Source organism: Argentina silus (assembly GCF_951799395.1).
Source record: "Argentina silus genome assembly, chromosome: 1".
Taxonomy (NCBI): domain Eukaryota; kingdom Metazoa; phylum Chordata; class Actinopteri; order Argentiniformes; family Argentinidae; genus Argentina; species Argentina silus.
The window spans coordinates 13,281,841-13,308,473 of NC_139655.1; the positions used below are offsets into that span (position 1 = coordinate 13,281,841).

At 42.8% G+C, this 26,633-nt stretch overlaps 3 protein-coding genes across 3 annotated transcripts; 2 read left to right on the top strand and 1 right to left on the bottom strand.

Annotated features, from left to right (window-relative positions):
- Nucleotides 1-1,424, top strand: LOC310804458 (leukotriene B4 receptor 1-like; the record flags this gene model as incomplete). The annotated part of the gene is made up of 2 exons (XM_083669701.1): nt 1-495; nt 829-1,424. 2 exons carry the CDS (start codon nt 1-3, stop codon nt 1,420-1,422), a joined length of 1,089 nt encoding a protein of 362 aa, XP_083525827.1. The 3' UTR covers nt 1,423-1,424.
- Nucleotides 1,425-2,440: 1,016 nt separating this feature from the next.
- ltb4r2a (leukotriene B4 receptor 2a) lies at nt 2,441-7,668 on the bottom strand. Its single transcript, XM_083672454.1, has 5 exons — nt 7,509-7,668; nt 4,170-4,856; nt 3,795-3,995; nt 3,486-3,529; nt 2,441-2,769 (listed from the first exon to the last, which is right to left on the bottom strand). The coding sequence occupies exons 2-5, from the start codon at nt 4,845-4,847 to the stop codon at nt 2,457-2,459; spliced, it is 1,236 nt and encodes a 411-aa protein (XP_083528580.1). The 5' UTR covers nt 4,848-4,856; nt 7,509-7,668; the 3' UTR covers nt 2,441-2,456.
- A 3,680-nt stretch (nt 7,669-11,348) lies between these two features.
- On the top strand, nt 11,349-23,182 carry LOC310804552 (solute carrier family 12 member 3-like; the record flags this gene model as incomplete). The annotated part of the gene is made up of 26 exons (XM_083669818.1): nt 11,349-11,663; nt 11,840-11,974; nt 12,093-12,168; nt 12,520-12,615; nt 13,667-13,806; nt 13,894-14,004; nt 14,244-14,355; nt 14,465-14,595; nt 14,848-14,932; nt 15,103-15,260; nt 15,421-15,528; nt 15,735-15,858; nt 16,103-16,204; nt 16,533-16,688; nt 16,920-17,019; nt 17,200-17,311; nt 18,929-19,063; nt 19,694-19,800; nt 20,063-20,145; nt 20,235-20,303; nt 20,524-20,628; nt 21,570-21,681; nt 21,946-22,032; nt 22,316-22,433; nt 22,699-22,766; nt 23,044-23,182. The coding sequence occupies 26 exons, from the start codon at nt 11,349-11,351 to the stop codon at nt 23,180-23,182; spliced, it is 3,084 nt and encodes a 1,027-aa protein (XP_083525944.1).
- Nucleotides 23,183-26,633: the final 3,451 nt, after the last annotated feature.

Here is a 26,633-nt window from a genome sequence, read left to right on the forward strand (position 1 = left end):
ATGGAAGTCTCAGCATGGAATATTACAAACTTCTTCTCCAATTCATCCTCTCCGAACTTCACCCTCTTTTCCTCCTCGTTTAGTAGCTCCCTGCTGTTGTGGGCTATGTTCATGGGTTTGCCTGGAAACATTTTAGTAGTTTGGACCATACTATTCCGGCTGCAGCGTCGCTCTGTCACAACCCTTCTCATCCTCCAGTTGGCGGGTGCCGACATTTTAGTCCTTCTGATTGCACCCTTCTACCTACGGCAGATTTTCTTGGGTGGAGTCTGGGAGTTTGGGCTGGTGGCATGTAAACTGCTACACTACATCTCTGCAGTCAACATGTATGTCAGCGTCTACCTGGTCACCCTGATGAGCCTTGACCGCCACATGGGCGTGGTGCGCCCCTTGCTGTCTCAGCGTGTCCGCACCAAGTCCAGGCTCCGCCCCACCGTAGCAGCGGTGTGGGTACTTGCGTTGGTGCTCGCCATCCCGCCGCCCGTCTACCGGCAGGTCAGAAACAGGGTGTGTGTCATGTATCATCCCAGCCTCGCCCACCAGGTAATTATAATGATTCGTTTTTTGTTCAAACATCTTGCAATTCTAGTATGATAACATTGTAAAGTATATCATTCAATATTGCGTAATCAATTTTCTGTAAAACATGAAAGTAAGAACACATGCTACCAATATTGAGTAAATATGGATACCTAATATGCAGTAGACTGTGTAATCAATCTGCTAAGTTTTTGATACAAATGACTGAAACAGATTAGTACGGAGTACAGTACTTTATAGACATCATATGTGTAACCACATTCATGTAAAAGGCTCTTATTGTAACAATGTTTGTCCCGTCCTCTCCACCAGGTGTTCCAATACTCTCTGGAGACAGTGGCTGGGTTCCTGGTTCCCTTTTGCATTATGGCGGTCTGCTACATACAAATCGCCCGCAAGCTGGCATCAGGCCGTGCCCGTTGGCGCCACCGCCCCTACAAGAAGACCAATCTCTTAATCTCCCTGATTGTCGTGACCTTTGCCCTCCTGTGGACACCATACCAGCTGGTCAACATCCTGCACGTAGGGGCTATTTCATCTGGGTCATTCCCAGGGTTGCTGAGGTTCTGCCTGAAGGCCCGGCATATGGTGATAACCTTAGCCTACCTTAGTAGTGCTATGAACCCACTGCTCTATGCTCTAGCAGGCTCCTCCTTCACTAGCTTCACACCTGGGTGGGGCCATTTGACTCGCCTGCTAGAGGGCACTGCCTCTAACACTTACATGTCCAGCAATAGAGCTGAGCATGATGGGATTGAAGGAGAGCAGGACGCTTGTGGAGGCAGCAGACGGTCGGCCGCGGGGGCAGAGATGACACAAGCTACAGGGAGGAGAGAGGGAGAGGAGGATGATAGAGAGAGTGGCCTGAGGGTGAATGAGTGAGAGACATGAATTAACTGAAGGACCTGCAAGTTGTTGCTTGACTGGCCAGTCATAATTGTTTGGCAAGCTGTTTTGAGTTTCCTACTGCTAGCCAATGTCTTTCTGCACAGTGATAGTGAAAAACTTGTTGACACACGGAGAGTCCCCCTCATTCCAGGAAACAGTGTTTCTAGATGGCAGATTGCATCAGAAAAAGAAAAGAAATCGCTTACCAGATCAACGGAAGTGGTACATCACTTCTTTTTGACATTTCGTAAACAACTTGCACTTGCACAACATTGCTTTTCTTTAGGTTTTAAAAAATACTGTGTTTTTGAAATCCACCATTTTTACCATTGCAATTAAACATATTTCTTTCCGTCTCTGCTTCACATAAAGTACAAACATACAAATACTGTATCAGACACACTCACGCTTATTGAGAGAGAGAGAGAGAGAGAGAGAGAGAGAGAGAGAGAGAGAGAGAGAGAGAGGGGGACAGAGAGAGAGAGAGAGAGAGAGAGAGAGAGACAGAGAGAGAGAGAGAGAGAGAGGGGGACAGAGAGAGAGAGAGAGAGAGAGAGAGAGACACACACACAGACAAAACATACCCATTGTAAATATACTATATACATACATACCGTAAGTCAAGTGCTCTTGTTGAACCCCCCCAACTGTACAAAAAAACTACACATTTTTATACCAGACCTATGTAAACATGTATGAAAGAACTGGATGGAGTATGCTCACTTATGTCACACCATTGTGGAACATTCCAGACTATTTCCCGTCTCTGTTTATCAACAGTGCTTATACGACATTATAACCACTTGATAAGTGTCATTCATATGCTGAATAAAACATGCAGTTCACTGTAAAAAAAAAGAACAATTGGAAAACCATCTCAAACCACTGCCAGGTTTAGGCAGTGAACAGTAGCACATGGCCTATACAGCTCTCTATTGGCCACCAAGAGAATAGCATGGGAAATTCCAGCACATGTCATACTTCTCCCTCCAAAACAGTGAAATTGGCTTCCGACTTCGTACATGTCCTTATTTGCCATTCTTCATAGTTTTCACGTTGGTGCTTGTATTGTTGACACTGGTAGTGGACTCTGCGTCTTTCTCTTTTAGCATGACCCCGTCAGCATCCCGGTCTTTCTCTCGGCTGTTCTGGCTGTTCTGACGGCTCTTCCTGGATGTGGAGTCCAGAGCTGTTCCCTCGAACAGGCGGGCCATGAAGGCCAGGCCGTCCCGCTTGATGTAGGACTTCCCAGCGAAGGTGTAGAGGACAGGGTTGGCACAGCTGCTGATGAAGGCCAGGGCAGAGGTGATGGCACGACAGGACTGCCAGATATGGTCTAGCCTACGGAGAAATGGAGAGAAGGATGTAGAGGAGAGAGAGACAGATGTCAGTATGGTCCAGCCTACGGAGAGACGGAGGGAAGGATGTAGAGGAGAGAGAGGGATGTCAGTATGATCCAGCCTACGGAGAAATGGAGAGAAGGATGTAGAGGAGAGAGAGACAGATGTCAGTATGGTCCAGCCTACGGAGAGACGGAGGGAAGGATGTAGAGGAGAGAGAGGGATGTCAGTATGATCCAGCCTACGGAGAGACGGAGGGAAGGATGTAGAGGAGAGAGAGGGATGTCAGTATGATCCAGCCTACGGAGAGACGGAGGGAAGGATGTAGAGGAGAGAGAGGGATGTCAGTATGAAAACCAGAGAAGCATGCTAGTGTTCTTATCAAAACACGGGACAGTACGTATGATTGTAATACATTGATAACATGGGGTGTGTTATGATATTACTGTAGATATCCAGATACACGAGATATACGACTGCCAGATACTATCCAGCCTGTGGAAAAAGGGATGGAGGATGAAGAGGGAAATAGTTATAAAAAACAGAAAGGGGCTGTAATTTTTTTATTCTAGATTTGAGGAGGGGTTATGATGATACTGTGTTGATAGTGCACCATACATACAGATGGGGTTGCAGTTTAGAAGATGAAATTGAGAGAATATCATGGCTTTGAGGCCCATTTTCATTGAGTAACCTCCCTCTCAGACTCTACAGTACCTTGCTTTTAGGGCTGAATCCTTTGGAGACAGTGCTGCAGCAACCTGTAAAGACACATTCAATGTATTCAAACACCTCTATCCTTGATCAAATACATAATTGTAATGAAACAAGTGCAAAAACATAAGCAGAGAGACACAGAGTCCTCCCCAAGACTGCTTATTACTAGGGCCTTATTATTACTTTCTGACCATGTGACCTGACCAAGAAAAACAGGCAAGTATCCTGACCGTACAGGTAACACACACCTGAATAGCTTAAATAAAACACAAACTCACACGCTTACACACACACACAAACACACAGTACCTGCACCATGTTGACGACGTGGTAGGGCAGCCAGAAGACACAGAAGGTCACGACTATGGCCAGAATCAGCTTCTCACTGCGAATACGACGTCGGAACTTTGTCTGTCTGATCCTCCGCAGAATGCAGATGTAACTGCCTACAATCAACCCATAGGGAACTACAAATCCCAGCACCAGTTCCAATGTATATTGGAGAACAACCTGCACAAAGGTAACAGGATGTGTATCAGGACAAATATCACCTTGACAGATACAATGTCTTGACACTATTGTGGCAACAAAAACGTATACAAGCACCGATCCTCATATATGGAGTGTTTGAACACTGTCATGACATTTTAACACGTCCCCCCTCCCTTTCTCAGTGTTACTTACATGACTCTGTTGGTTGTGAAATGACTCACACACCAGGCGGCTATTCCCTATAGGATGCGTGGCCTTCTGTTGCCTGAACAGCAAGGCAGGGATGGAGGAGGCAAGCACTAGGACCCAAAGTCCCAACAGCACACGCAGCACAGTCTTCCGGCTAGCAAGGGCACCCACACGCTGGGGCCACATCACCGCCACCAGCCTATGCAGGCTCATGAGCATGATCAGATGGATGGAGGCATACATATTAGCCAGGCACAGGTAGAAGAGCACCTTGCACATGACGTTTCCAAACACCCAGCTCTTCTGCACCAGGTAAACCACGAAGAAAGGGGTGAGTGCCATCAAGGAGCCATCGGCGCACGCCAGGTTGAGGATGAGGAGGGTGGTGACGGAGCGCTTGCGGGCGCGCGCCAGGATGCTCCAGATGATGAAGAGGTTGCCGGGGACGCCAAGGAGGAAGACCAGGCCCAGGATGAGCGCCCCTACCGTGGTAGAGACAGAATTTCCTACAATGCTCGTATCAGGGCCAAACACGTGGGTAGTGTTGAGTAAATGACTATTAGAGAGGGAAAAGGAGGGGGGTGGGGAGGGGTATGGAGAGAGTGAGTGGTTTGAGGGGGATGGAGGGTTTTTGGGAAGGGAGAATACGGAGGGGAGAAGAAGACTGGTGTTCTGGGCCATTGTACTGACCTGGAAGACAGAAAAGTCATAGTTGGTTATTCACTCCCTCAAAGTTTTTTTCTCTAATTGTGTTTAGCTTTGATTCACTAATAACTGTTTGCAATGGTAGACTAACCAAATCCCTTTCTTTCTTCACGCCTAGCTTCAATGCTAAATTGGTGGCACCAAAAATGAACCCAATCAAATGCCTCTCCCGAACAAAGTTTCAGTAAAGAGTCTATGCAGAATATAGGAAGTGGGTATAGACACACTGTCTTAGACAATACTAATATCCTGAGGGAGACCTTTGAAGTTCAGGAGAAGATCAAACACTGCAGTATTAGTGCAGGTTAACAGATAACTGTGAATACTTGTTGGAGAGGAAAATCCCCTCTTGACCAGTAACTGGATAGTGTGTGTGTGTGTGTGTGTGTGTGTGTGTGTCTGTGTGTGTGTGTGTGTATGTGTGTCTGTGTGTGCATTTTTGCAGTGTACAGCCACTTGTCCAGTATGCTCCTACAATAAAACAAATACTCTCACACCTTTGGCAATATGTTGAATACATTTTGTGTTCATTAAATACTTATTTTGCCAATAATCAATAATGTGAAAAAATGTATATATATTATGTAAGTACTGTTATGTATGTACTGTTTCAGACGTAATGGTCTAAGGCTTTTTAACGGGTTGATGAAAACAACCATTGTGATTTAATAACGCTAATGTCACAATTAAATCATCTATTATAATATTTCTACACCGCAGTAGATTTGTGTATCACGTTCCCTTTTTGTAAATATTGTATATTTCTCAGCACAGGGCTGAAACCACCACACATCTATTACCTCAAGGCTGTGATTTATTGTCAATATTGTCACTTGGTCGGGGTTTACCAGCACTCCACTCTGCGTCATGCCTAACAGCTCCCCCTACCTGTGACAATATTGGCGATAAATCACAGCCTCTCAGGCATTATTGCATTCGTGTGATGTCCTGTATGACATAGGGAGGGGGTGATATATCAATATATCACATGCAGTTTTTTTTAATGTTTTTTTTTACTGTGTACCAACTTTGTCTTTCAAATAAACTAAGCTACCCTAAACTAAAGTAAAACTAAACTGAACTAAATATGCTCTTTAGGCTCCAGCGTCATAATCCCTGTTACAGTAGCTGAGAGCATGTTGGTACATTTGCATCAATGCCTCTGTCCATTGTTTATCTGTGTACATTTAAAAGCAAAGACAAATACCCCAAACCTTTCAACTTGTTATTGGAGGGATCATGCTGATGTTGTTTCTTAATCCTACATTATGTCCTCTTATTTAGCAGAGGCTATTCTGAAACAATCGGAGGATTGCCATAAATATGTGGGAGTAACAGGTTTTAACTGAGACTAATTCCTGAACTGCGAGACCAGACTTGAGTGGTTAAGAAAACAGTCGGTGAGCTTTATGGGGAAATCATTCTATCTCACTCTGAGGGCTGTTAAAACTCTCTCTGTATCTCTTTGTCTAAACAATTAAGTATTATTACATAGCATTAATATGTGCAGCAGTGTAACGTTACAAATTAAAAAGGTGATGTGCCTTGTTTTTTCTTGTAATAGTGGATTAGCACTTACGAAGAAACACACACATACGTGCGTATATGCATGCACGCACAGGCATGCACGTACACACACACATGCACGCACGCATGCACACACACATCAAAATATTGTAATGGCAGACATGCATACTGTATGCACATATCACAATATTGCACATCTTCTGTATGTAAATATTAGTTCAAATGTTCTTGTCAGTAATACTTAAAAATACTAATACTAAAAAAAATGGAACACAGCATGTCAATACATGCCAAACATATCTGAACTCTTACACGGTTAAAGAACGCACCTTATAATTTAGTATTCTCACTCACACACACACACACACACACACACACACACACACACACACACACACACGCTAACCAAACCTGTTTAACCTTCCACAGAGAAACTTGTACTGGTGCTGTAATTCTCGGTTATTATAGAGTAGTGAGTGCATAAACGGGTGTGGGAGTCAATTAATTTCAATGCTGTGTCACAGTGGCAAGCATGGTTTAGTAACATGGTGAAGGCTGGGGCATCAGAGAAAATGGTCAGAAAGTATAGAGCCCAAAAAGAGCCCAGCTGGATGCCTATGCATTGTCTTGTTGAGCAAAGCCAGTTGACAGCTATGACATTGACAAGTGTAGTAGAACACTGCATCTCTTCTTGAGCAACACTCTGGTAAAGGCCAACACTCACAGAGAGGAACAAGTTAGGACTCTTCTCTAAGACAAAAGAGTAAAACCCCACTTTGCACACTTACTGTCCCCCGTCCCCTGTCCCCCCCGACTAGAAGGTGGTCTTGGTGTCTGTTTCAAGTATCTTTCCAACAAACGCACCTGTTCCCATGCTATTAAAGAACTAGCTAATTCAAGACTATCAGCAGGCAATCAGCATTATTTGATGTAGTCTAGTACAGACACTAACAATCAAATCAATATATTTCTGTAAGTGCTACTAATGTCAATTTACATCTTTTGTTATCAAATATATGTTGTAGATGATACTATCAGCTTCTACCATTCCCAGAGAGTCATGAAGAGGAGGACGCTTTTAGGAGGGGAAAAAGAGGGATATTTACTCACCAATTATCCAAATCCTGGGGGAAGGAGAAAAAGTGAGGGGGAGAGACAGGACAACAAGAGATCCAAGATAATATCTTTTATATTTGATATATGATTTATATGATGTATATCTTATTCTGCGTTCTCTCCATGTGTTCGTATTCCCCTCTCTCTGTCTCTCTCTCTCCTCACTGAGCTGACATGCTTGCTGTAGCATGCAGTGGCGCGTAAAAGGAAGGGGGGGTGTGTCTACTCTGCCAGGCTGTCCTCTGATGTCTTTCTAACGTCTTCACCACACCTTAACATACCTAAGCCATTACAGGTTAATGACCCCTCCCTCTCTTAAAGGTAAGTGTGGCACACACGCGCTGGCGCATGCATGCATGCACGCGCATGCACGCACGCGCATGCACACACACACACACACACACCACAAACATCAGTCTTGTCCAGCCCACCTTGCTCTTTCAGAATCTATCATCAGATCATGCTTTTCAGAGAGAGAGAGAGAGAGAGAGAGAGAGAGAAATCATTTAAATCATTCACCATTTGGATAGTGGATTTAAAACACCACAATGCAGCCTACAGGGGTTGCCATGGAGAGAAAATGTGCCGTCTGAGAGTAGGCCCTCCTCCCTCAGGGCCTGTAGTCCAGAGAAGAGAGCGTAGGGGGGGCAGGGCTCTGGGTCTGAGGGGGGAGCAGAGGGAGTGGAGTCAGGGGGTGCAGGGAGAGAGTTCGGCTTAGGAACCCTGGAGTCTCTTTTCTCATAGACAGTGGAGGTGCTTTTGACCCCTTTTCCTCTATCTTCTCTTGCTACTAATCTTCCTTCTCTTCTACCTCCTCCTTCTCCTCCCTTTCCTCCATCTCTTCCTTCTGTGTTATTCTCCGAGTGACTCATATGCTAAATAGAAAAAAAAGATTTGAAATGTGTTATGTGTTTATGATCGAATACAGGATCGAATACAGGAACTAAACAATTACTTGTCCCTGGCTTATCATCGCCTACATAAAGAAAAATGTAAAAAAAGAAAAAAATCACATATTTTGTGTATAAGTATGGGTCTGTTAAGATATGTTATTATAACAGAATTAAACACAGTAATATGTGACAAGGATAAGATTGTGCTGTTTTTATGAAGTGTGTATCTGTGTGTGTGTATGTGTGTGTGTGTGTGTGTGTGTGTGTGTGTGTGTGTGTGTGTGTGTGTGTGTGTGTGTGTGTGTGTGTGTGTGTGTGTGGCTATTGTAAAAATATCTACATGTATGTGTAATTTCAGGAATCCAATTTTTTCTATCTGTAATTGGTACATACATTTTTGGACTCTCAATGACTAAAATGATGTAAAACAACACAATAAAATACTTAACAATACATTTAATTAGCCATGGAACATCACTGCACAAATTACATGATTTTGCATTTCACTGTGACTTGCTCTGTTGTCTATTGAAATTGATTGCAATAAATATTTAATATTATGTCGCAATTCTACATTCAAAGTCCGTGTTAAGAAAGTACCTTTCTATTGTCCAGCCTTATCTCTTCAATCATCTTTGACCAAGACATTTGTGTGTAAAGGCAATTATTAATCTCATTTTGAATAGGTATTGATCAGCATAGCATACTTCATTGTGAGGAGGACAAGTTATAATCTGGTACTGCTCATCACCTACAAAGAGTATTTCAAATGCTATCAAATGCTAGGGATATTGAGGACATCTCTACACACACACACACACACACACACACACACACACACACACACACACACACACACACACACACACACACACACCTGAAGGGTGCAATATGTCCCTGTTTATTACTATTGTATTGTATTTATACTATTGTAAGTTATTGCTTACAAAAGAGACTTATAAAAGCACCCTCTGTCCCAAAATAAGCTTGTGAATGGTTTTCAGAGCAAAACTTCCAAATTCCATACAGTCTTCTTTATACCGGGAACTGGGGGATACAACATTGTGTTCTTGTATTATTTGGGTTATTAACATTCTAACCTGGTCATACACATCCTCCTGCATGTGTTTACACTGTAAATAGTCAACACCTCTGGAAACACTATCCTACAGTCATCATTTCTCTGTAGACTTACAGTACGGCCTAGCTGTCTCATCTTCCCTGCACTTAATTTTTTCATTAAATGTAAACAAATATTTTTCATTCACTATTCAATTATGTTTGGTGTTTTTGCCACAGCCACAAGTCTGGATACCCATAGGCTAGGAGGTACACACACACACACACACACACACAGACACACACACACACACACACACACACACACACACACACACACACACACACACACACACACACACACACCATTTTTGGGTTTCACACACACACACACACACACACACACACACACACACACACACACACACACACACACCATATCCATCATCGGCTGAAGTCACCACACACACACAGGCACGCGCACGTATCGCAACAGCCATATCCACTTCATCATGAGTCACCACACCCACCTTACTTTTACTTTTTTACTTCCAACTTGCTTTGTCAAAAACGTCTCATTTTGTGACACATGATATGCTATTAACACGTGTGTATTTACAACAGACATTATTAACGCGTGACATTGATCTAAATAGCATAGGTTACAGTACACATGCTTTTAACTGATGCATATTCGATTACAAAATGTACTTGGGTGGATGTTAACACCTTTGACTTCGAGAGAGAGAGAGTTTATGTTGCGGTAACAGGGGGGTGTGGATGGGTGGGTAGGTTTGTAAATACGTGGGAGAGGACTGTCACCTACTGAGGGTATAAATTACAGGACAAGACCGTCTGTGACACTGAAATAATCAGAGACTGAGGAAGCTGATTGAATACATCAGCAATAGAAGTCTCCCTTACTGAAGACTAGAGCATCGCTGTAAGATGACACTTCGTTTTAAGACTTTTGTGTTGAATGCTTAGAGAGATGATGAAATGATAAGCAGTTATCGTAGTCATAATTTTTACTTTTCATTTACTTAGACTTATTTCTGTGTGCGTATACAAGTATTATATGTGCATGTTTAATTAATGGATAGGCCTAATATGCGATATATCGTCAAATCGCTATATAATTTTGGCTTGATTGAAAATATTTATTCACAAGACAACGTGATTGTTTTCGTACGATCAAAATGGTTGCATAATAGCAATAGGTCTATTAGCAGTTAATTATGTGTGGAATCCGTTAAATGATTATATTAAGTTCAATGACATTCGTGTGGTATAGGATATACGTTGTAGGCTACATGTCAGATCTCGATCTCAATGATGACAGCTGTTATAGCGTACATTTAATTGTTTACATGTCAATGGGGTCGTAATTAACAGACGAAAACATTACTAATGGACTCTGGAGAGGGACTCCACGAACGACACGTTGGTATACAGTACTAACGAATGTTGATATACAGTAAGTGCTTTAAGTTCAGTGTACTAAACGGTCGAGGCGGAATTCATTCAATTTGTCATGATTCACTGACCGCTATCGAGTCTAGCGCGGTTGGTGAGGTAACGCACTTATGGAACTGTGCTGAACGGAGAGTAGGAAAGGGTCAATTTAATATTCCAGTCGAGGGACACTTCCTCGTGCAAGTAGGCCTTACAGCATCACAGAGCACATAGAGCACACTTTCGCATTCCCCACGAAAATGAGCTTCGAGAAGGTGGACTCATTTCAAAACATTTGCCATAAGTTTATAAATGCTAATTTACAAATGAATCTTGCATGAAAGAAGGCCAACAGTTGCAGTGTAACATTCCCTCAGTGATTGCCTCTCCTCCCTGTTTTACGTGCGCAAACAGATACTGTGTGCATATGGGCCAGGGCAAGTCCACGCGCATCTTGGGCGACCCGGAGGCACTGCCTCGTGGCCGCTTCTCTATCAGCGAAGATGCGAACCCGCACTACTCCTCACAGCAATTTGAAAACGTGGGTCCCCCTGAACCCGTGCCCAATGGTGGACATACCACGGACAGCGTTAGGCCTACAGCAAACAGAGACGAGAGACGACCTTCTATCTATAGCACCATAGATGCCGTGCCGCGTCTGGACTTTTACGCAAACGCCTCGCTGACCGGGCGCCACGTGCGGAGCAGACCCTCCCTGGAGACTCTCCGTAAAGCGTTTGAGGTAAGAATTCATAATGCCATAAATTTGCTCAAATGTGAGAGATTCTTTACGCAGCAGAGCTTTTTATCAGCCCTGTGTAGCTGCTATAGGCCTGTATGTTTGAAGTGTGAGGCACATACAAACTATGTACTGTACTATCTCTGCTCCGTGCATTCGAATGCCACTATATTTGTCAGGGTGGAGAGTCGGGCCCTAACGCCGATGATTCTAGAGTTGGCAGTCTGCCAGTGAACGATGGCCAAGAGGAGACTGGCCCGGACGGGAAATCCGCCAAACCTCCTGTGCGCTTCGGCTGGGTGACTGGTGTTATGGTGAGAGATACACACACACACACACACACACACACACACACACACACACACACACACACACACACACACACACACACACACACACACACACTGACTGTAATTCGGTGACGTATTTCAGATTCGCTGTATGCTGAATATCTGGGGCGTCATTCTTTTCCTTCGCTTGTCCTGGATCACTTCTCAAGCTGGTCTCAGTGAGTTATCACCTAATTCCTCTCTCCGTTTCTCTCTTCCTCTCTCCATTCATTCCTGTCTCCCTTCCTGACTGCATTCACCACCCAATTCTCACTACCGCTCTCAAACTTGACTTGTTATGGTGTACTGTGTATTTCTGTCACACTGAAGCGTTCAAACCTTTCAAACCTGTTGTTAACCTCACATTAGTCGAATAGATACTGTGACTGGTTACTCACACAAACACCTAGATGCTACGCTAACTTCATTTTATTTGTATTTTTTGTTGTTCATTAGTATTTATTAGCATTAGACTGAAAACAAATGTGAGGTTATGATGATGATCTCATAATGACTTTCCCTCTGCTCAGTTCTCACCTGGGTGATCATCTTTATATCCGTCATTGTCACCTCCGTAACAGCCCTCTCTGTCTCTGCAATCTCCACCAATGGGAGAGTTGTGTCAGGTCAGTGACATTATTACAGTATCTCTGCACTATAACTTGGGCCAAGGTTTTTTCCTGACCATTAGACCAGGAAAAATTATGGGCCCTAGTTTTAAGCAATAACTAGGATTTTTGTGCTTTTTTCTGGTCAGTTAAAGTGTCAGGAAAAACTTCAGGCCGTAGTTATTTAATCAACAGCAAAGTCCTGTTCCTGCTCCCTCTCCCTCTCTCTCTCTCTCTCTCTCTCTCTCCCTCTCCTCTCTCTCTCTCTCTCTCTCTCTCTCTCTCTCTCTCTCTCTCTCTCTCGGCCTCTTAACACTATCATATTGATCTAAAGTTACACAGAAGCCCTATGTGATATCAACATGAAAATACAAGATAATTGTAATATTTTTCAATTATTTCAGGGGAATCCACCTATGTTTTAGGTATCAGATTATTCTCCTCTAAAAATCTTTTCTTTTTCATTTGTAAAAAAGTCCCCATGGGTTGCATGGTTGACCATCCTCTGTTGTTCAAAACCTTTTTTCATGGGTGTATACCACTTTTTCATGGGTGTATACCACTTCTTCATGGGTGTATACCACTTTTTCATGATCCGATGCTGTGGTGATTGACTGCAGTCTTACAATAATTATCTACATTTTCAAGGATTTATGCCACTTGCAGAATTCAAGGTGAAGAGTTACAAAGAGGCCCTTTCGGCCTATTCTGAAATAAGTCATTTTAGTTGTCATGTTTGATTTTTGGTAGGTATTTGATCAACCTTTTTTTAAATGACTTAACACATTCCTTTTTACAATATACAAGAGTGTCAATTTCATCATTTCCTTTAGAAGTTGGAAAACTCCAATAGAACTGGTAATTCTAAAGGGCATGAATGGAAGCATACTAGCAATTGTCAGCCCTAAATACTACAAGCCTCTTCTTAGAGTATGCCACCTTAACTATATCTCTGATATATTATTTAAAAAAACAGACCTCTAGCTCACTTAAACCTGTCTCTCTCTTTCTTTGTCTGTCTCTCTCTCTCTCTCCCCTCTCTCATGCTTGTATTCCTTCAATCCACCAGGGGGCGCCTACTTCATAATCTCTCGCACCCTGGGTCCCGAGATGGGAGGGCCCATCGGTGTGGTCTTCTTCTTTGCCAATGCCCTGGCCTGTGCCCTCAACACGGTGGGCTTTGCAGAGACTGTCCGCGACCTCCTCATAGTAATCTATTATCCATGCATAATTTGTATTGACCACTTATGCTTGTGATAATGATTGGTTGATTGATCACTATTTTGTTTGATGTAGGACTTCGATGCGCTCATGGTGGACCCAGTCAATGATGTCCGTATATTGGGTGTGATCACAATCACTCTTCTTCTGCTCATCTCATTGGCTGGAATGGAGTGGGAGGCAAAGGTGCGCCCAGCTCAATCCTCCTCACATCTTTATTAATCACTCTTCAATATTAATACAGTAGATTACAGCTGCCTTTTCCACAGTGAAACCTCTCTCTCCTGTATCCCCCTCTCTCTTCCTCGCCCCTCTCTTATTATTTTTCTCTCTCACTCTCTCTGTTTCACTCTTTCTTTCACTGTCTCTCCCTCGATCTCTCTCTCTCTCTTCTCTCTCTCTCCCTTTCCCTCCCCTCCTCTCAGACCCAGATTCTGTTCTTTATAGTGTTGATGGTGTCCTTCGCCAACTATTTTGTGGGCACAGTGATCCCTGCCACCTCAGATAAGCAAGCCGTGGGTTTCTTCAGCTACCACAGTGAGTATCAGGGTGTTTTCAAATATGTATGTTGCATAATTAAACGTAGAGGCATCTGCACTACTGAAAGTAAAGATGCTTGACAATGATTGATGATAACCTGTACCAGGTGAGATCTTCATGGCCAACCTGCTGCCCGACTGGAGAGGACCTGATGGAAACTTCTTCCAGATGTTCGCCATCTTCTTCCCCTCCGCCATCGGGATCCTGTCAGGGGTCAATATCTCTGGAGACCTGAAGGTAATGGGAGGGAGATGTAGGGAGAGGAAGTAGACACTTAAGTGGAATCCTAACTCGTGTATGTAAATCGAATCATCGCGTACATTTCCCATTGACAGAAATACAAGATTTACGCAAATGTAAATATGTTACGTTTTAATCGCGGAAAATTAGGCATCTCCTTGTAAACAACCACAAACCTGGAGATGTTACATTTCAGTTGACCACTGTGTAGTGCTGTTGTGGCTCTGTGTGTGTTTTGGTGTGATATAGGATCCGGGGACTGCTATCCCCAAAGGAACTCTGATGGCTATTTTCTGGACTACCCTCAGCTATTTAAGTGTCTCTATAACTCTTGGTAAGATACCTGCCCAGTGCTTTCAAAATCTTCTTTCTCTCTCTCTCTCTCTCTCTCTCTCACTCTCACACACTTTTTACCGTCATTTATCATTCATTTATCAGTGATTTGGCTTTACCACGGTTTCTCTTTCTGTCTATCCTACGATATCTCTGCTCTCCGTCCTCCAGCGGCGTGTGTGGTGCGGGACGCCTCAGGGAACCTGAATGACAGTCTAGTGGTGAACTCCTCTGAGGTGTGTGAGGGCCTGGGCTGCAGTCTGGGCTGGAACTTTACACAGTGTGAGGAGAGCCACTCTTGCGCCTTTGGATCGGCCAACAACTTCAAGGTTGTTGCTTCCATCACTGTTATGAGTCACTGTTATTATGAAAAACTGGGTTTTTAGTGGGACACCTATTCCTAGAGGCTGGTTTAGTCCATAGATACAGATGGGTTATGAAGGTTAACTACTACATTGTATGACACATTTATAATATACTGCCCCACAGATACTCAATATGGTGTCAGGCTACGGTCACCTCATCACCGCTGGTTTAGTTGCTGCCAGCCTATCCTCTGCCCTCGCCTTCCTAGTCTCCGCCCCTAAAGTCTTCCAGGTGAGAACCCACACTCCTTTATGGACTCACCTGTGTGAGCTGTACAAGTCAGCTCTAGAACTTATTGGCAACAAAACTTTGACAATGATTTCAAGAAGATCCGGGATAGTAGGTTTAAGGAAAATACAAATCTCAATGTAAAATGCTTGACATTTTTGTCACATGAGATCATCAAATTGTCCTCCGCTCCTCTCTCTCTTCTTCAGTGTTTGTGCAGAGACAACATTTACCCATACATTGGATTATTTGCAAAGGGTTATGGGAAAAATGACGAGCCATATCGGGCCTATATCCTCACCTACCTCATCGCTGTGGCCTTTATTCTTGTTGGTGGGTCTGTACATCCCAGCAGTTCTAATATAACATACTCTATTTCTCAAATATTTTACTATCACACTGCTTTTATTGTAAAGTGCATTATATTGCGGTCAACTGTATGAAATGTGTATACAAATAAAGTTTGACTGATTGATTGTTTGATGGATGGATTTCTTTCTGTATTGATTGATTGATATTGTACACAGGCTGTAGTTCACCTCACTTGTCTGTTTGTCTCTCCTTGTGGTTCTTTCAGCCAAGTTGAACATCATTGCTGCCCTGATCTCCAACTTCTTTCTTTGCTCCTACGCCCTCATCAACATCAGCTGCTTCCACGCCTCCATCACCAATGCCCCTGGTGAGTGAGCCTCTCTCACATACACACACACATGCAAACACACACACACACGCACACGCGCGTGCGCACACACACACACACACACACACACACACACACACACACACACACACACACACACACACACACACACAGACACTCTCTCTCTCTCTCTCTCTCTCTATCTCTTACACACGCACACATGCACACACACACACACACATGCACACACTCTTCTATCACTTACTCCCCAAATATGATTAGGAAAGGGTACTATGACACAAAATCTGTCATTGCCTACTCAATGCATCTGCCTCAATCTGACATGGACCTCTGCTGCCCACCTCAGGCTGGAGGCCGTCATTTCGGTACTACAGTAAGTGGACGGCTCTGTTTGGAGCGGTGATCTCTGTGGTGCTCATGTTCCTGCTGACCTGGTGGGCGGCACTCTTCACCTTCTGTATCATCTTCTTCCTCCTGGGATATGTCACCTACAATAAACCAAGTGAGGCTTTGTCCTGGCTCCGTAGTTGTTATGTGGAAATGCACAATAACGTTTTACGCAACAATCTTGAATGGCTTAATGTTAAAGCCTAATTATGATTTGCTTACATGAAGAGGTTTAGCGATTTATATTATAACTCTCTCTCTTTTTCTCTCTCTTTCTTCTATCTGTCTAACTCTCTCTCTCTCCTTCTCTCTCTCTCTCTCTCTCTCTGCTACTATTACTCTATAGAGGTAAACTGGGGTTCCTCAGTCCAGGCTGGAACCTACAACATGGCTCTGTCCTACTCCGTCTCTCTAGCAGGTGTAGAGGATCACGTCAAGAACTTTAGGTCAGGATAAACATCTGCCTGTCTCAATCCCAGAGAGAATTTACTATAGTATTTACTACAGCATATCCATATCAGGGGAGGTGGGTGGAGGTAGAAATCAGAGGATGTGCTCATTGTAATGCATGGAATGGAATGGTCTGCTGATCTGTCTCTCACCCTTCTATCTTCTGTCTCTTTCAGGCCTCAGTGTTTGGTTCTAACAGGTCCTCCCAACCTGCGACCAGCCCTAGTGGACTTTGTGGGTTCCTTCACTAAGAACATCAGCCTCATGATCTGTGGAGACATCCTCATGGTCAGTAATAACCCACACAGTCTCCTAGCAAAACGTGCATGCAGTAACAATAGTTACAGTAACAATAGTTAGATCCCATCACCAGGACTAAACACTAGACCTGGGGGGACCAGGCTTTCTCCGCTGCAACCCCCACTCTTTGGAACACTCTCCCAAACCACACCAAAGAATCCAGCACGCTCTCCTCCTTCAAATGATCCCTCAAAACCCGTCTTTCTAAACTTGCTATTAATCTTTAACAATTGTTATTGTTGTTTTTACTGACTGTGCTTCTGTTTTATTTATCTATCTATTCTTGTTCTCTTCATGGAATGTAGTGTCTGTGAGTACTGAGAAGTGCTATATAAAATAAATGCATTATTATTATTATTATTATTATTATTATTATTATTATTATTATCTGAACATTACTGTAGTGTGAAATCTGCACATTTCCACAAAGCACTATTAGTCTATGATGTGTTATAGAATGGTCTATGATGTGTTATAGGATGGTCTGTGATGTGTTATAGGATGGTCTGTGATGTGTTATAGGATGGTCTATGATGTGTTATAGGATGGTCTATGATGTGTTATAGGATGGTCTGTGATGTGTTATAGGATGGTCTATGATGTGTTATAGGATGGTCTATGATGTGTTATAGGATGGTCTATGATGTGTTATAGGATGGTCTATGATGTGTTATAGGATGGTCTGTGATGTGTTATAGGATGGTCTATGATGTGTTATAGAATGGTCTGTGATGTGTTATAGGATGGTCTATGATGTGTTATAGGATGGTCTGTGATGTGTTATAGGATGGTCTGTGATGTGTTATAGGATGGTCTATGATGTGTTATAGGATGGTCTGTGATGTGTTATAGGATGGTCTATGATGTGTTATAGGATGGTCTATGATGTGTTATAGGATGGTCTATGATGTGTTATAGGATGGTCTATGATGTGTTATAGGATGGTCTATGATGTGTTATAGGATGGTCTGTGATGTGTTATAGGATGGTCTATGATGTGTTATAGGATGGTCTATGATGTGTTATAGGATGGTCTGTGATGTGTTATAGGATGGTCTATGATGTGTTATAGGATGGTCTATGATGTGTTATAGGATGGTCTATGATGTGTTATAGGATGGTCTATGATGTGTTATAGGATGGTCTATGATGTGTTATAGGATGGTCTGTGATGTGTTATAGGATGGTCTATGATGTGTTATAGGATGGTCTATGATGTGTTATAGGATGGTCTATGATGTGTTATAGGATGGTCTATGATGTGTTATAGGATGGTCTATGATGTGTTATAGGATGGTCTATGATGTGTTATAGGATGGTCTATGATGTGTTATAGGATGGTCTATGATGATTATATTGATTGACCCCTGTGTTGTGATGTCGTCCCTCCTCTCTATACATGTACGTATGTCCATTGTCCTCAGATCCAATCACTCATACAACATGTTTCAACCCCACTGCTTTGTCTTTTCTCTCTTTCTCTCTTTGTGAGACTCTGATCTACAGGGTGATTTCTTCTGTTTTGTTGCCTCTCCTCTCCATGTGCACATGTACATAAACATTTGTAAATCATTTTTTCCTCCACTCTCTCTCCCTCTCTCTCAGGAGGATGACAATGTGGCTATGTTGCAGTGTGGAACAGATAGTTTGGTGAAGTGGTTGAACCGCAGGAAGGTGCGTTCTTTCTACACCCCCGTCAGCGGAGACTGCCTTAGAGCAGGAGCTCGACATCTGATGCAGGTAAGCCTCCTCATCAATCTGACCTCCCTCTATCTAGCCATACATACTAACATCATGCACTACTCCCTTACTACATACTAACATCATGCACTACTCCCTTACTACATACTAACATCATGCACTACTCCCTTACTACATACTAACATCATGCACTACTCCCTTCCTACATACTAACATCATGCACTACTCCCTTACTACATACTAACATCATGCACTACTCCCTTACTACATACTAACATCATGCACTACTCCCTTACTACATACTAACATCATGCACTACTCCCTTACTACATACTAACATCATGCACTACTCCCTTACTACATACTAACATCATGCACTACTCCCTTACTACATACTGCACAGTGCCCTGCGTAAGTGAATAGACATTACACATACAGTATCCTCCCCCTTATCCCATGTTCTTTTACGTTACCCTTATATTTCAGGATGAGCTTCTATCTTGAAATACAGGATGTCTCTTTTTCTGTCCATCCTCCTCCCTTGCTCTTTTTCTTCGTTCTTTTTTGTGATAACTAATTTACCTTTTTTGCCTATGTTACTATTTGAGGAAGGATAGCGCTAAATAACTGTTTTCAGATGACATTGATGTTCTTGCTCTCTTCTATAAGGCCTCAGGTCTGGGTAAACTGAAGCCCAACACTCTCATCATGGGGTTTAAAGCCAACTGGAAGGAGTGCGCCCCCTACAGCTTGGAGGACTACGTCAACACCATATAGTGAGTGCATTGGTCTAAAGCAAATAAGAAAACAATTTAAATTAAATTGAATTGAATTGAAAGATGGAGCAATAGGCTTGGGTCTAAGACACTACTGGTTAACAGTAGTGCAGTATATTCAACAACAATAAGGATAAACTGCTTATAGCATGATATTTCCTGTATTGAATCATTTCTGAACCCAGTTAGAGTAGCCTGTGTATTGCACATCTTTTATAAATTGCACTTCCTCTTGTCCTTCCCCTCTTTCTCTTTTCTCCAGTGACACGTTTGACTCCAACTATGGAGTGTGTCTGCTGAGGATGATGGATGGCCTGGACATATCAGAGGAGATGGATTGTGAAGGTCAGATATCTAGGCTCCAGTGAACAGTTTGTATGGAAATACTGTGTATGGGACATGTGACTAAAGAAAATTAGATTTGTATCTTCCAGTAAACCAAGGATTTGAAGCTGATGAGGCAATAGAGCCGGAGGAAAGTCACAACGCTGATAGAGACTCAGGTGAGAGAACGCACACACACACACACACACACACACACACACACACACACAATCACACACACATACACACACACACACACACACACACACACACACACACACACACACACACACCCTGGGTTTGATGGCTGTCGAATGATGATGATTATATAATATGTTATTTGGTACAGTAGTTTCATCTTTCACAGTAAGGCCCTCTTTCTGTCCTGCCTCCCAGCAGATGCTCACAAGGAACAGAAGGAGCAGAAGGAGCAGAGCTGCACAGTCTTCCAGAACAGACAGGGGAAGAAGACCATAGATGTCTATTGGATATCAGATGATGGAGGTGAGGGGTGGCTATGGTAAATGCTCAGTGGGATGCTTAGGACAGCCCAACTCTGACATGAAATTTAAAATGGTACGGTTAAGGTATGGGTTAAGGTTAAGGTATGGGTTAAGGTTAAGGTATGGGTTAAGGTTAAGGTTAAGGTAAGGGTTAAGGTTAAGGTATGGGTTAAGGTTAAGGTATGGGTTAAGGTTAAGGTTAAGGTAAGGGTTACGGTTAAGGTATGGGTTAAGGTTAAGGTTACGGTACAGGTGAAGGTTGAGGTATGGGTTAAGGTTAAGGTATGGGTTAAGGTTAAGGTAAGGGTTAAGGTTAAGGTTACGGTACAGGTGAAGGTTAAGGTATGGGTTAAGATTAAGGTAAGGGTTAAGGTTAAGGTTACGGTACAGGTGAAGGTTGAGGTATGGGTTAAGGTTATGGTAAGGGTTAAGGTTAAGGTATGGGTTAAGGTTAAGGTAAGGGGTTAGGGTTAAGGTTACGGTACAGGTGAAGGTTAAGGTATGGGTTAAGATTAAGGTATGGGTTAAGGTTAAGGTAAGGGTTAAGGTTAAGGTATGGGTTAAGGTTAAGGTAAGGGTTTGATATGTGTTCGATACCATTCCTCATTCCATTCCATGTACTACAATGAGCCTCTGATTTCTCTCATCACCAGCCTCCCCTGTATCAAAACACCATCTGCTACCTCCAATCTCTCACAATGTGCATTTATTGTGTGTTTTCCGAAAATGCATCCCAAGTCCATCTTTATGAAGGACGATCTGGAAGTATCCAATTCAAATGAGATATTTATTGATTCCACACTTACTCTTCGAACATCCATGGTTGTAATACTATTATTTTTTCCTTCCTGTTTTTTTTTCTTTCTGCAAAGGGCATTGTATTGCATCTGTGTATGAAACATGCTTTACAATTCCACATGTGATGGTAACCCCACCCCCCAGGTCTGACACTCCTGGTGCCCTACCTGTTGTCCAGGAGGAAGCGCTGGCGACAGAGCAAAGTTCGCGTCTTCATCTCGGGAGATCAGCACAGCATGGAGGAGGATCGCAAGGAGTATGTTTCCTTGATATAGCCTGCATAATGAGTGTTTTTCCTTGATATAGCCTGCATAATGAGTGTTTTGCAATTACTAGAGAGCTATTACTATTACTAAAGAGCTGTAATAATGTCACAGAAATTGTGGCAGTTATGTTGCTTTTGTATTGCTGTTCTGTCTTGGCATCCTATCTCTGACAGTATGTAACTATTTACTAATGTGCTAATATAGCACAAACATATTCCATGCACTGATCAATGGTTTCATTGTTTTGTTATCAGGATGATCTCACTACTTCAGAGGTTTCGACTCAACGTCCATGATGTCATCGTTATGACGGACAGCGAGAAACCCCCTCATTCTAAAAGGTGGGTTTCCAAAACGCCCAGACTCTCTCCTTTACACACTGTCATACATTCATAAAACACACACGCACATCCAGACACACACACACACACACACACACGCACACACACACATGCACACACACACACACGCACACACACACACACGCACACATATGAGTACATCACTGCCCTTTGACAACACACATTCCTCTGTGGTATATTGTTGTCCATAATTGTAAAATGAGGGGATATGACAGATGGAAACATCATTGATCGTCATTGACTGGATGTTTTCCACGCTCAGCCTCACAAGGTTTGAAGACATCATCGCCCCCTTCAGGCTGAGAGATGCAGAGCAGGAGCTGAGGAGAGACTGCCCCTGGAAGATATCGAACGAAGAACTTGAGGCCCTCAAACTGAAAGTGTGTGTGTGTGTGTGTGTGTGTGTGTGTGTGTGTGTGTTTGTGTGTGTGTGTGTGTTTGCGTGTGTGTGTGTGTGTGTGTATATGTGTGTGTACGTGTGCGTGTGTGTGTGTTTGTGTGTGTGTGTGTGTTTGCGTGTACGTGTGCGTGTATGTGTGTGTACGTGTGCGTGTCTGTTGTCTGTGCTTTACTCTATTATTGTGTCTATCATCCTTGTTTTTACTTATCTCCTACCCTCCCCTCCTCACTTCTTCCCTTCCCCAGTCGGAGAGGAAGGTGAGACTGAATGAAATAATTTGCAAGAATTCACAACATGCTGCCCTGGTTCTAGTGTGAGTATACACTAAAACTACTTTCATGTACTTTCATTCACATTGAGGCAGTATAGACTAATCTTTTAATTACTATGTTCATGTGTGTAAAGAAAATAGTATTTCAAATAGCCCGATTCTTAACAACCCTCCCTACAGTGTATTTTTGTGTGTACTGTAAATACTATGTCAATGATGTGTAAATAATGCAGCACTGGTATGTAAATATAATAAGCCTACTGTATCTCATATGACAAGGCGCTGTATTGCACAGTAACATATGGCATTGTGGTTATAGGAGTCTGCCAGTGCCCCAGAGAGACTGCCCCAGTGCTCTCTACATGGCATGGCTTGACACCCTGACCTGTGGCCTCCACTGTCCTGCTGTACTCATACGAGGGAACCAGCAGAACGTCCTCACCTTCTACTGCCAGTAACCAATGATAGTCCACCTTCTTTGTGCCAGTAACCAATAACCATCCACCATTTTACTGCAAGTAACAAATAACCACAACCGTCTGCTGCCAGTAACCAATAGCCATCAACCTTGTACTGCTAGTAACCAATAGCAATCAACCTTCTACTGCCAGTAACAGGAGAGATAGACCTAAAACAGGAGAGATAGAACTAAAACTACTCTAGTAAAATGAGTCATTAATAACTGCACCTCCAACCTTGATGCATGTATACACACGCTTAGCTGATAACTGCTATCGTGTGAAGGCACATGTATCCCTGTAAGTGACTGGCCTGGTTACTGTATAAAGCCCATTGCTATCATGTTAATCCAAGTTATCACTGCCATCAACCAAGCCAGTCTCATTGTAACTTAGGATAATACCTTTGAATGATTATAACTTTATAATTTAAAAACAAAGAACATGATGATGATGTACATATTCATATTATCATGCAGTGGAGGTACTCTGTGGTGACAGTTCTATTATTACTGGCTTGACAATCAGCAATCAGATATTTCAAATATACTTTTCTGAATGATTTGTATTTTTCACATTGAAAACTAGAGTACACAAAATGATTTATCTTTTTATTTTGACTAATACGTACAATACATGTAGGCTTATATGTTGTATTTTGATCAATGTACAATCATTATTTAGTTTAGTTATGATGGATATATTAAACATGATCACAATTAAGATAATATTTTATTATATTTACATATCTTATATTAAAATGAATAAAAGTGCCTTATTTCTAAAGAAGTATGATTTTCTTCCCTTCTTACACAATGAGATCATAATGCTTATGGCGATGGAAGATTTGTATGATGGATAATGACATTGTTACACAGCAAGCCTGCTGCTTCCATATCTGTAGGTGCTTTGTTTGGTGGGACGGGAGACACTGATCTGGAGCCAGGCCAATAATGCACTGCTTGTTACTCAAGAACGTCAGCGGAACCAAATGACGGCGCTCAGAGATGGTGGGGGTTTAGCCCGAAGGCGTATTTAATTATAGAGGGGGGGAAAAGGGGTAGGGGAGAGAAGGATAATCCAAAAGAGTAGTCGTGGGTAGTGATGGCAGTTTGACACTGAAGCTTCGATACGTGCTTCAAACACTGACCAACAATTTTATCGAAGCACTGCTTCGAAGCTTGCTTTGGTGCGAAAAAAATCACGTGACATATGACGTCCGAAGCAGCAACTGCTTCGTTGCCTGAATGAATCACCTGACTGGTTCGCGGTCCAATCAGGTGATTCACTGGCACTGCCTCGTCTCGATTCTGACAGGTGAAAGGATGCGACAGTTTTGAATTTGAGTGCCTCAACACTTTATAACCGCTCTAAACAATGCACAATTTGTGGATTGTCGTAGTAGGTGCGTTGTTGCTGTTGAGTTGTTGGTATTGCGTTTGTATTCTCTGAGTGTTCTTCTTGTAATCTTTGAGTGTAACTCCCTTGGCGGAATTGCTAACGGGCCTTTCACAGGGTCGTTACAATACTTTAAATCCAAGGGTGATCAAAGCAAAGATGCTTCAGAACAAAAGATCTTTTCTACAAAAGTAAAGTAGTTTCTCCAACACTGCTCATTGAGGTGTGTGTGTGTGTGTGTGTGTGTGTGTGTTCGTGCGTGCGTGTAATTAAAAGCCTCCTGTCCACCAACTAGCCTGCCTAATTTGACTGCAGCCTTGCACTTCGCCAGGAGAGGTCACTGTAACTGAAGCTTCGAGTAATGAACCCATTTTCGAAACAATTGGCCCAAGTGGTTCAGTGCTTCACAAAAGCTTCATTTGCCCATCACTAGTCGTGGGTGGGTCCAGGGTTCGGCAGGCAGGCGGGTAGTCGGATGAGCAGGGGTTCGGCAGGCAGTCAGACGAGCAGATGGTCGGGAAGCCGGGAGGTCCAGTAGTCGGGGAGGGGGCTCGGTCCGTGGAAGGGTCGACGAGGGGAAACACCAGGGAGGACGGGGTATCTAGATGTGGACACAAGGGAACGCGGTGACAACACAAACAAACACAGGATACTCGAGAGAGGTAATCCAGGGCTAGAAGCGTAAGGAATACTCAAAGGGTTACTTTGGGACGCAGTACGATCTGGCACTGGAGAGAAGATCAGGCAGGGTTTATGTAGGGTGCTGATTGGGGATCGGGTCCAGGTGCGCTGTCGACTGGGAAGACGCTCCAGTGATGACCACTGCGGGCTTGAGGTGTTGCCAGACGGTTGGTTAGGAGGGGGAACCATAACACTGCTTTCCATATTGAAATGCTCTTTTCCGCTACTGAAGGAGTCCATTGAATTTGACATGACCAGTGAATTTGCATGTAGCCCCAAAAAACTGAGACTGACGTGTTATGATGCCTAACTTGCATATCCCAAAAATATTATGTATTTATAGTATTAAGTATGAGTATTTTCTATCAATAATGTACTGAATTGACTGTTTCTCATAAGTACAGGTTATTATGTTCTATTCAAAGCTTCTTTATTGGGCCCATATGATTGTTTGATTACAGTATATGACACAGACTTTCCTTACATTATCTCTATCCTTATCCTGAATAATTGTAATTGAATTATCATAAATATTTACCTCCTGAATTAGATGATTTTAGAATAATACATATATGAGCATCTTTTTCAGTCTAAATATGATAATCAGTGTGTGATGAGGAAGTCATGGTAGCCTGAGGTACAGGTTGGACACTGCTTCCTACCACAACTGCCATGAGAGTGTTAAGCTTTTTCTCAATTGTTAGGAACACGACTCCTCATGCCTCTCCTCCTCCTCCTCATTTTTAAATATACTTGATTTCGGAGACATACAGACTTAATTTACAATATATTGTGTCTTAGTCCTCATCCTAAATAAATGTAATTGAATAATCGTAATTGTACACCACCTGAATTAGATAATTGTGCAATAATACATACATTTCACTCAGTCTATGTTATAATCAGGGGATGATTAGGAAGTCATGATGAGGGACAGGTTGGGGGTTGAGATCTACCATGATATCAGAAGGTCGATTTAATGTCTCATCTGAGGGATGGAATCTTATTCAGGACAGTGCAGAGCACTGGAGCAAATCTAGGGTCTAATTACTGTAAACCTAGAGTCTATGACCCTTTCTCAATTGTTAGAAACTCGATTCCTTGCGCCATCTCCTCCGTCCTCCACTCGCTTGTTAAAAAAGCATTAGAGAACAATATCTAAGGGGAGCAACCAAGAACTTCTCCGCTCATTGAACATTCTGGGGCCCTAGGTGGCCGCATATTCGGCCCTGGCTAAAAGTCACATTGAATATGGTGATGGATGATGTTTGAAATGCATATCGTACTTTGCATCTGTTTTGCACCAGATGAATTTGCATTGTGCCACATGTTATGCTTTGACTGGTGTATCCATAAAGTAAGGAGACAGAAA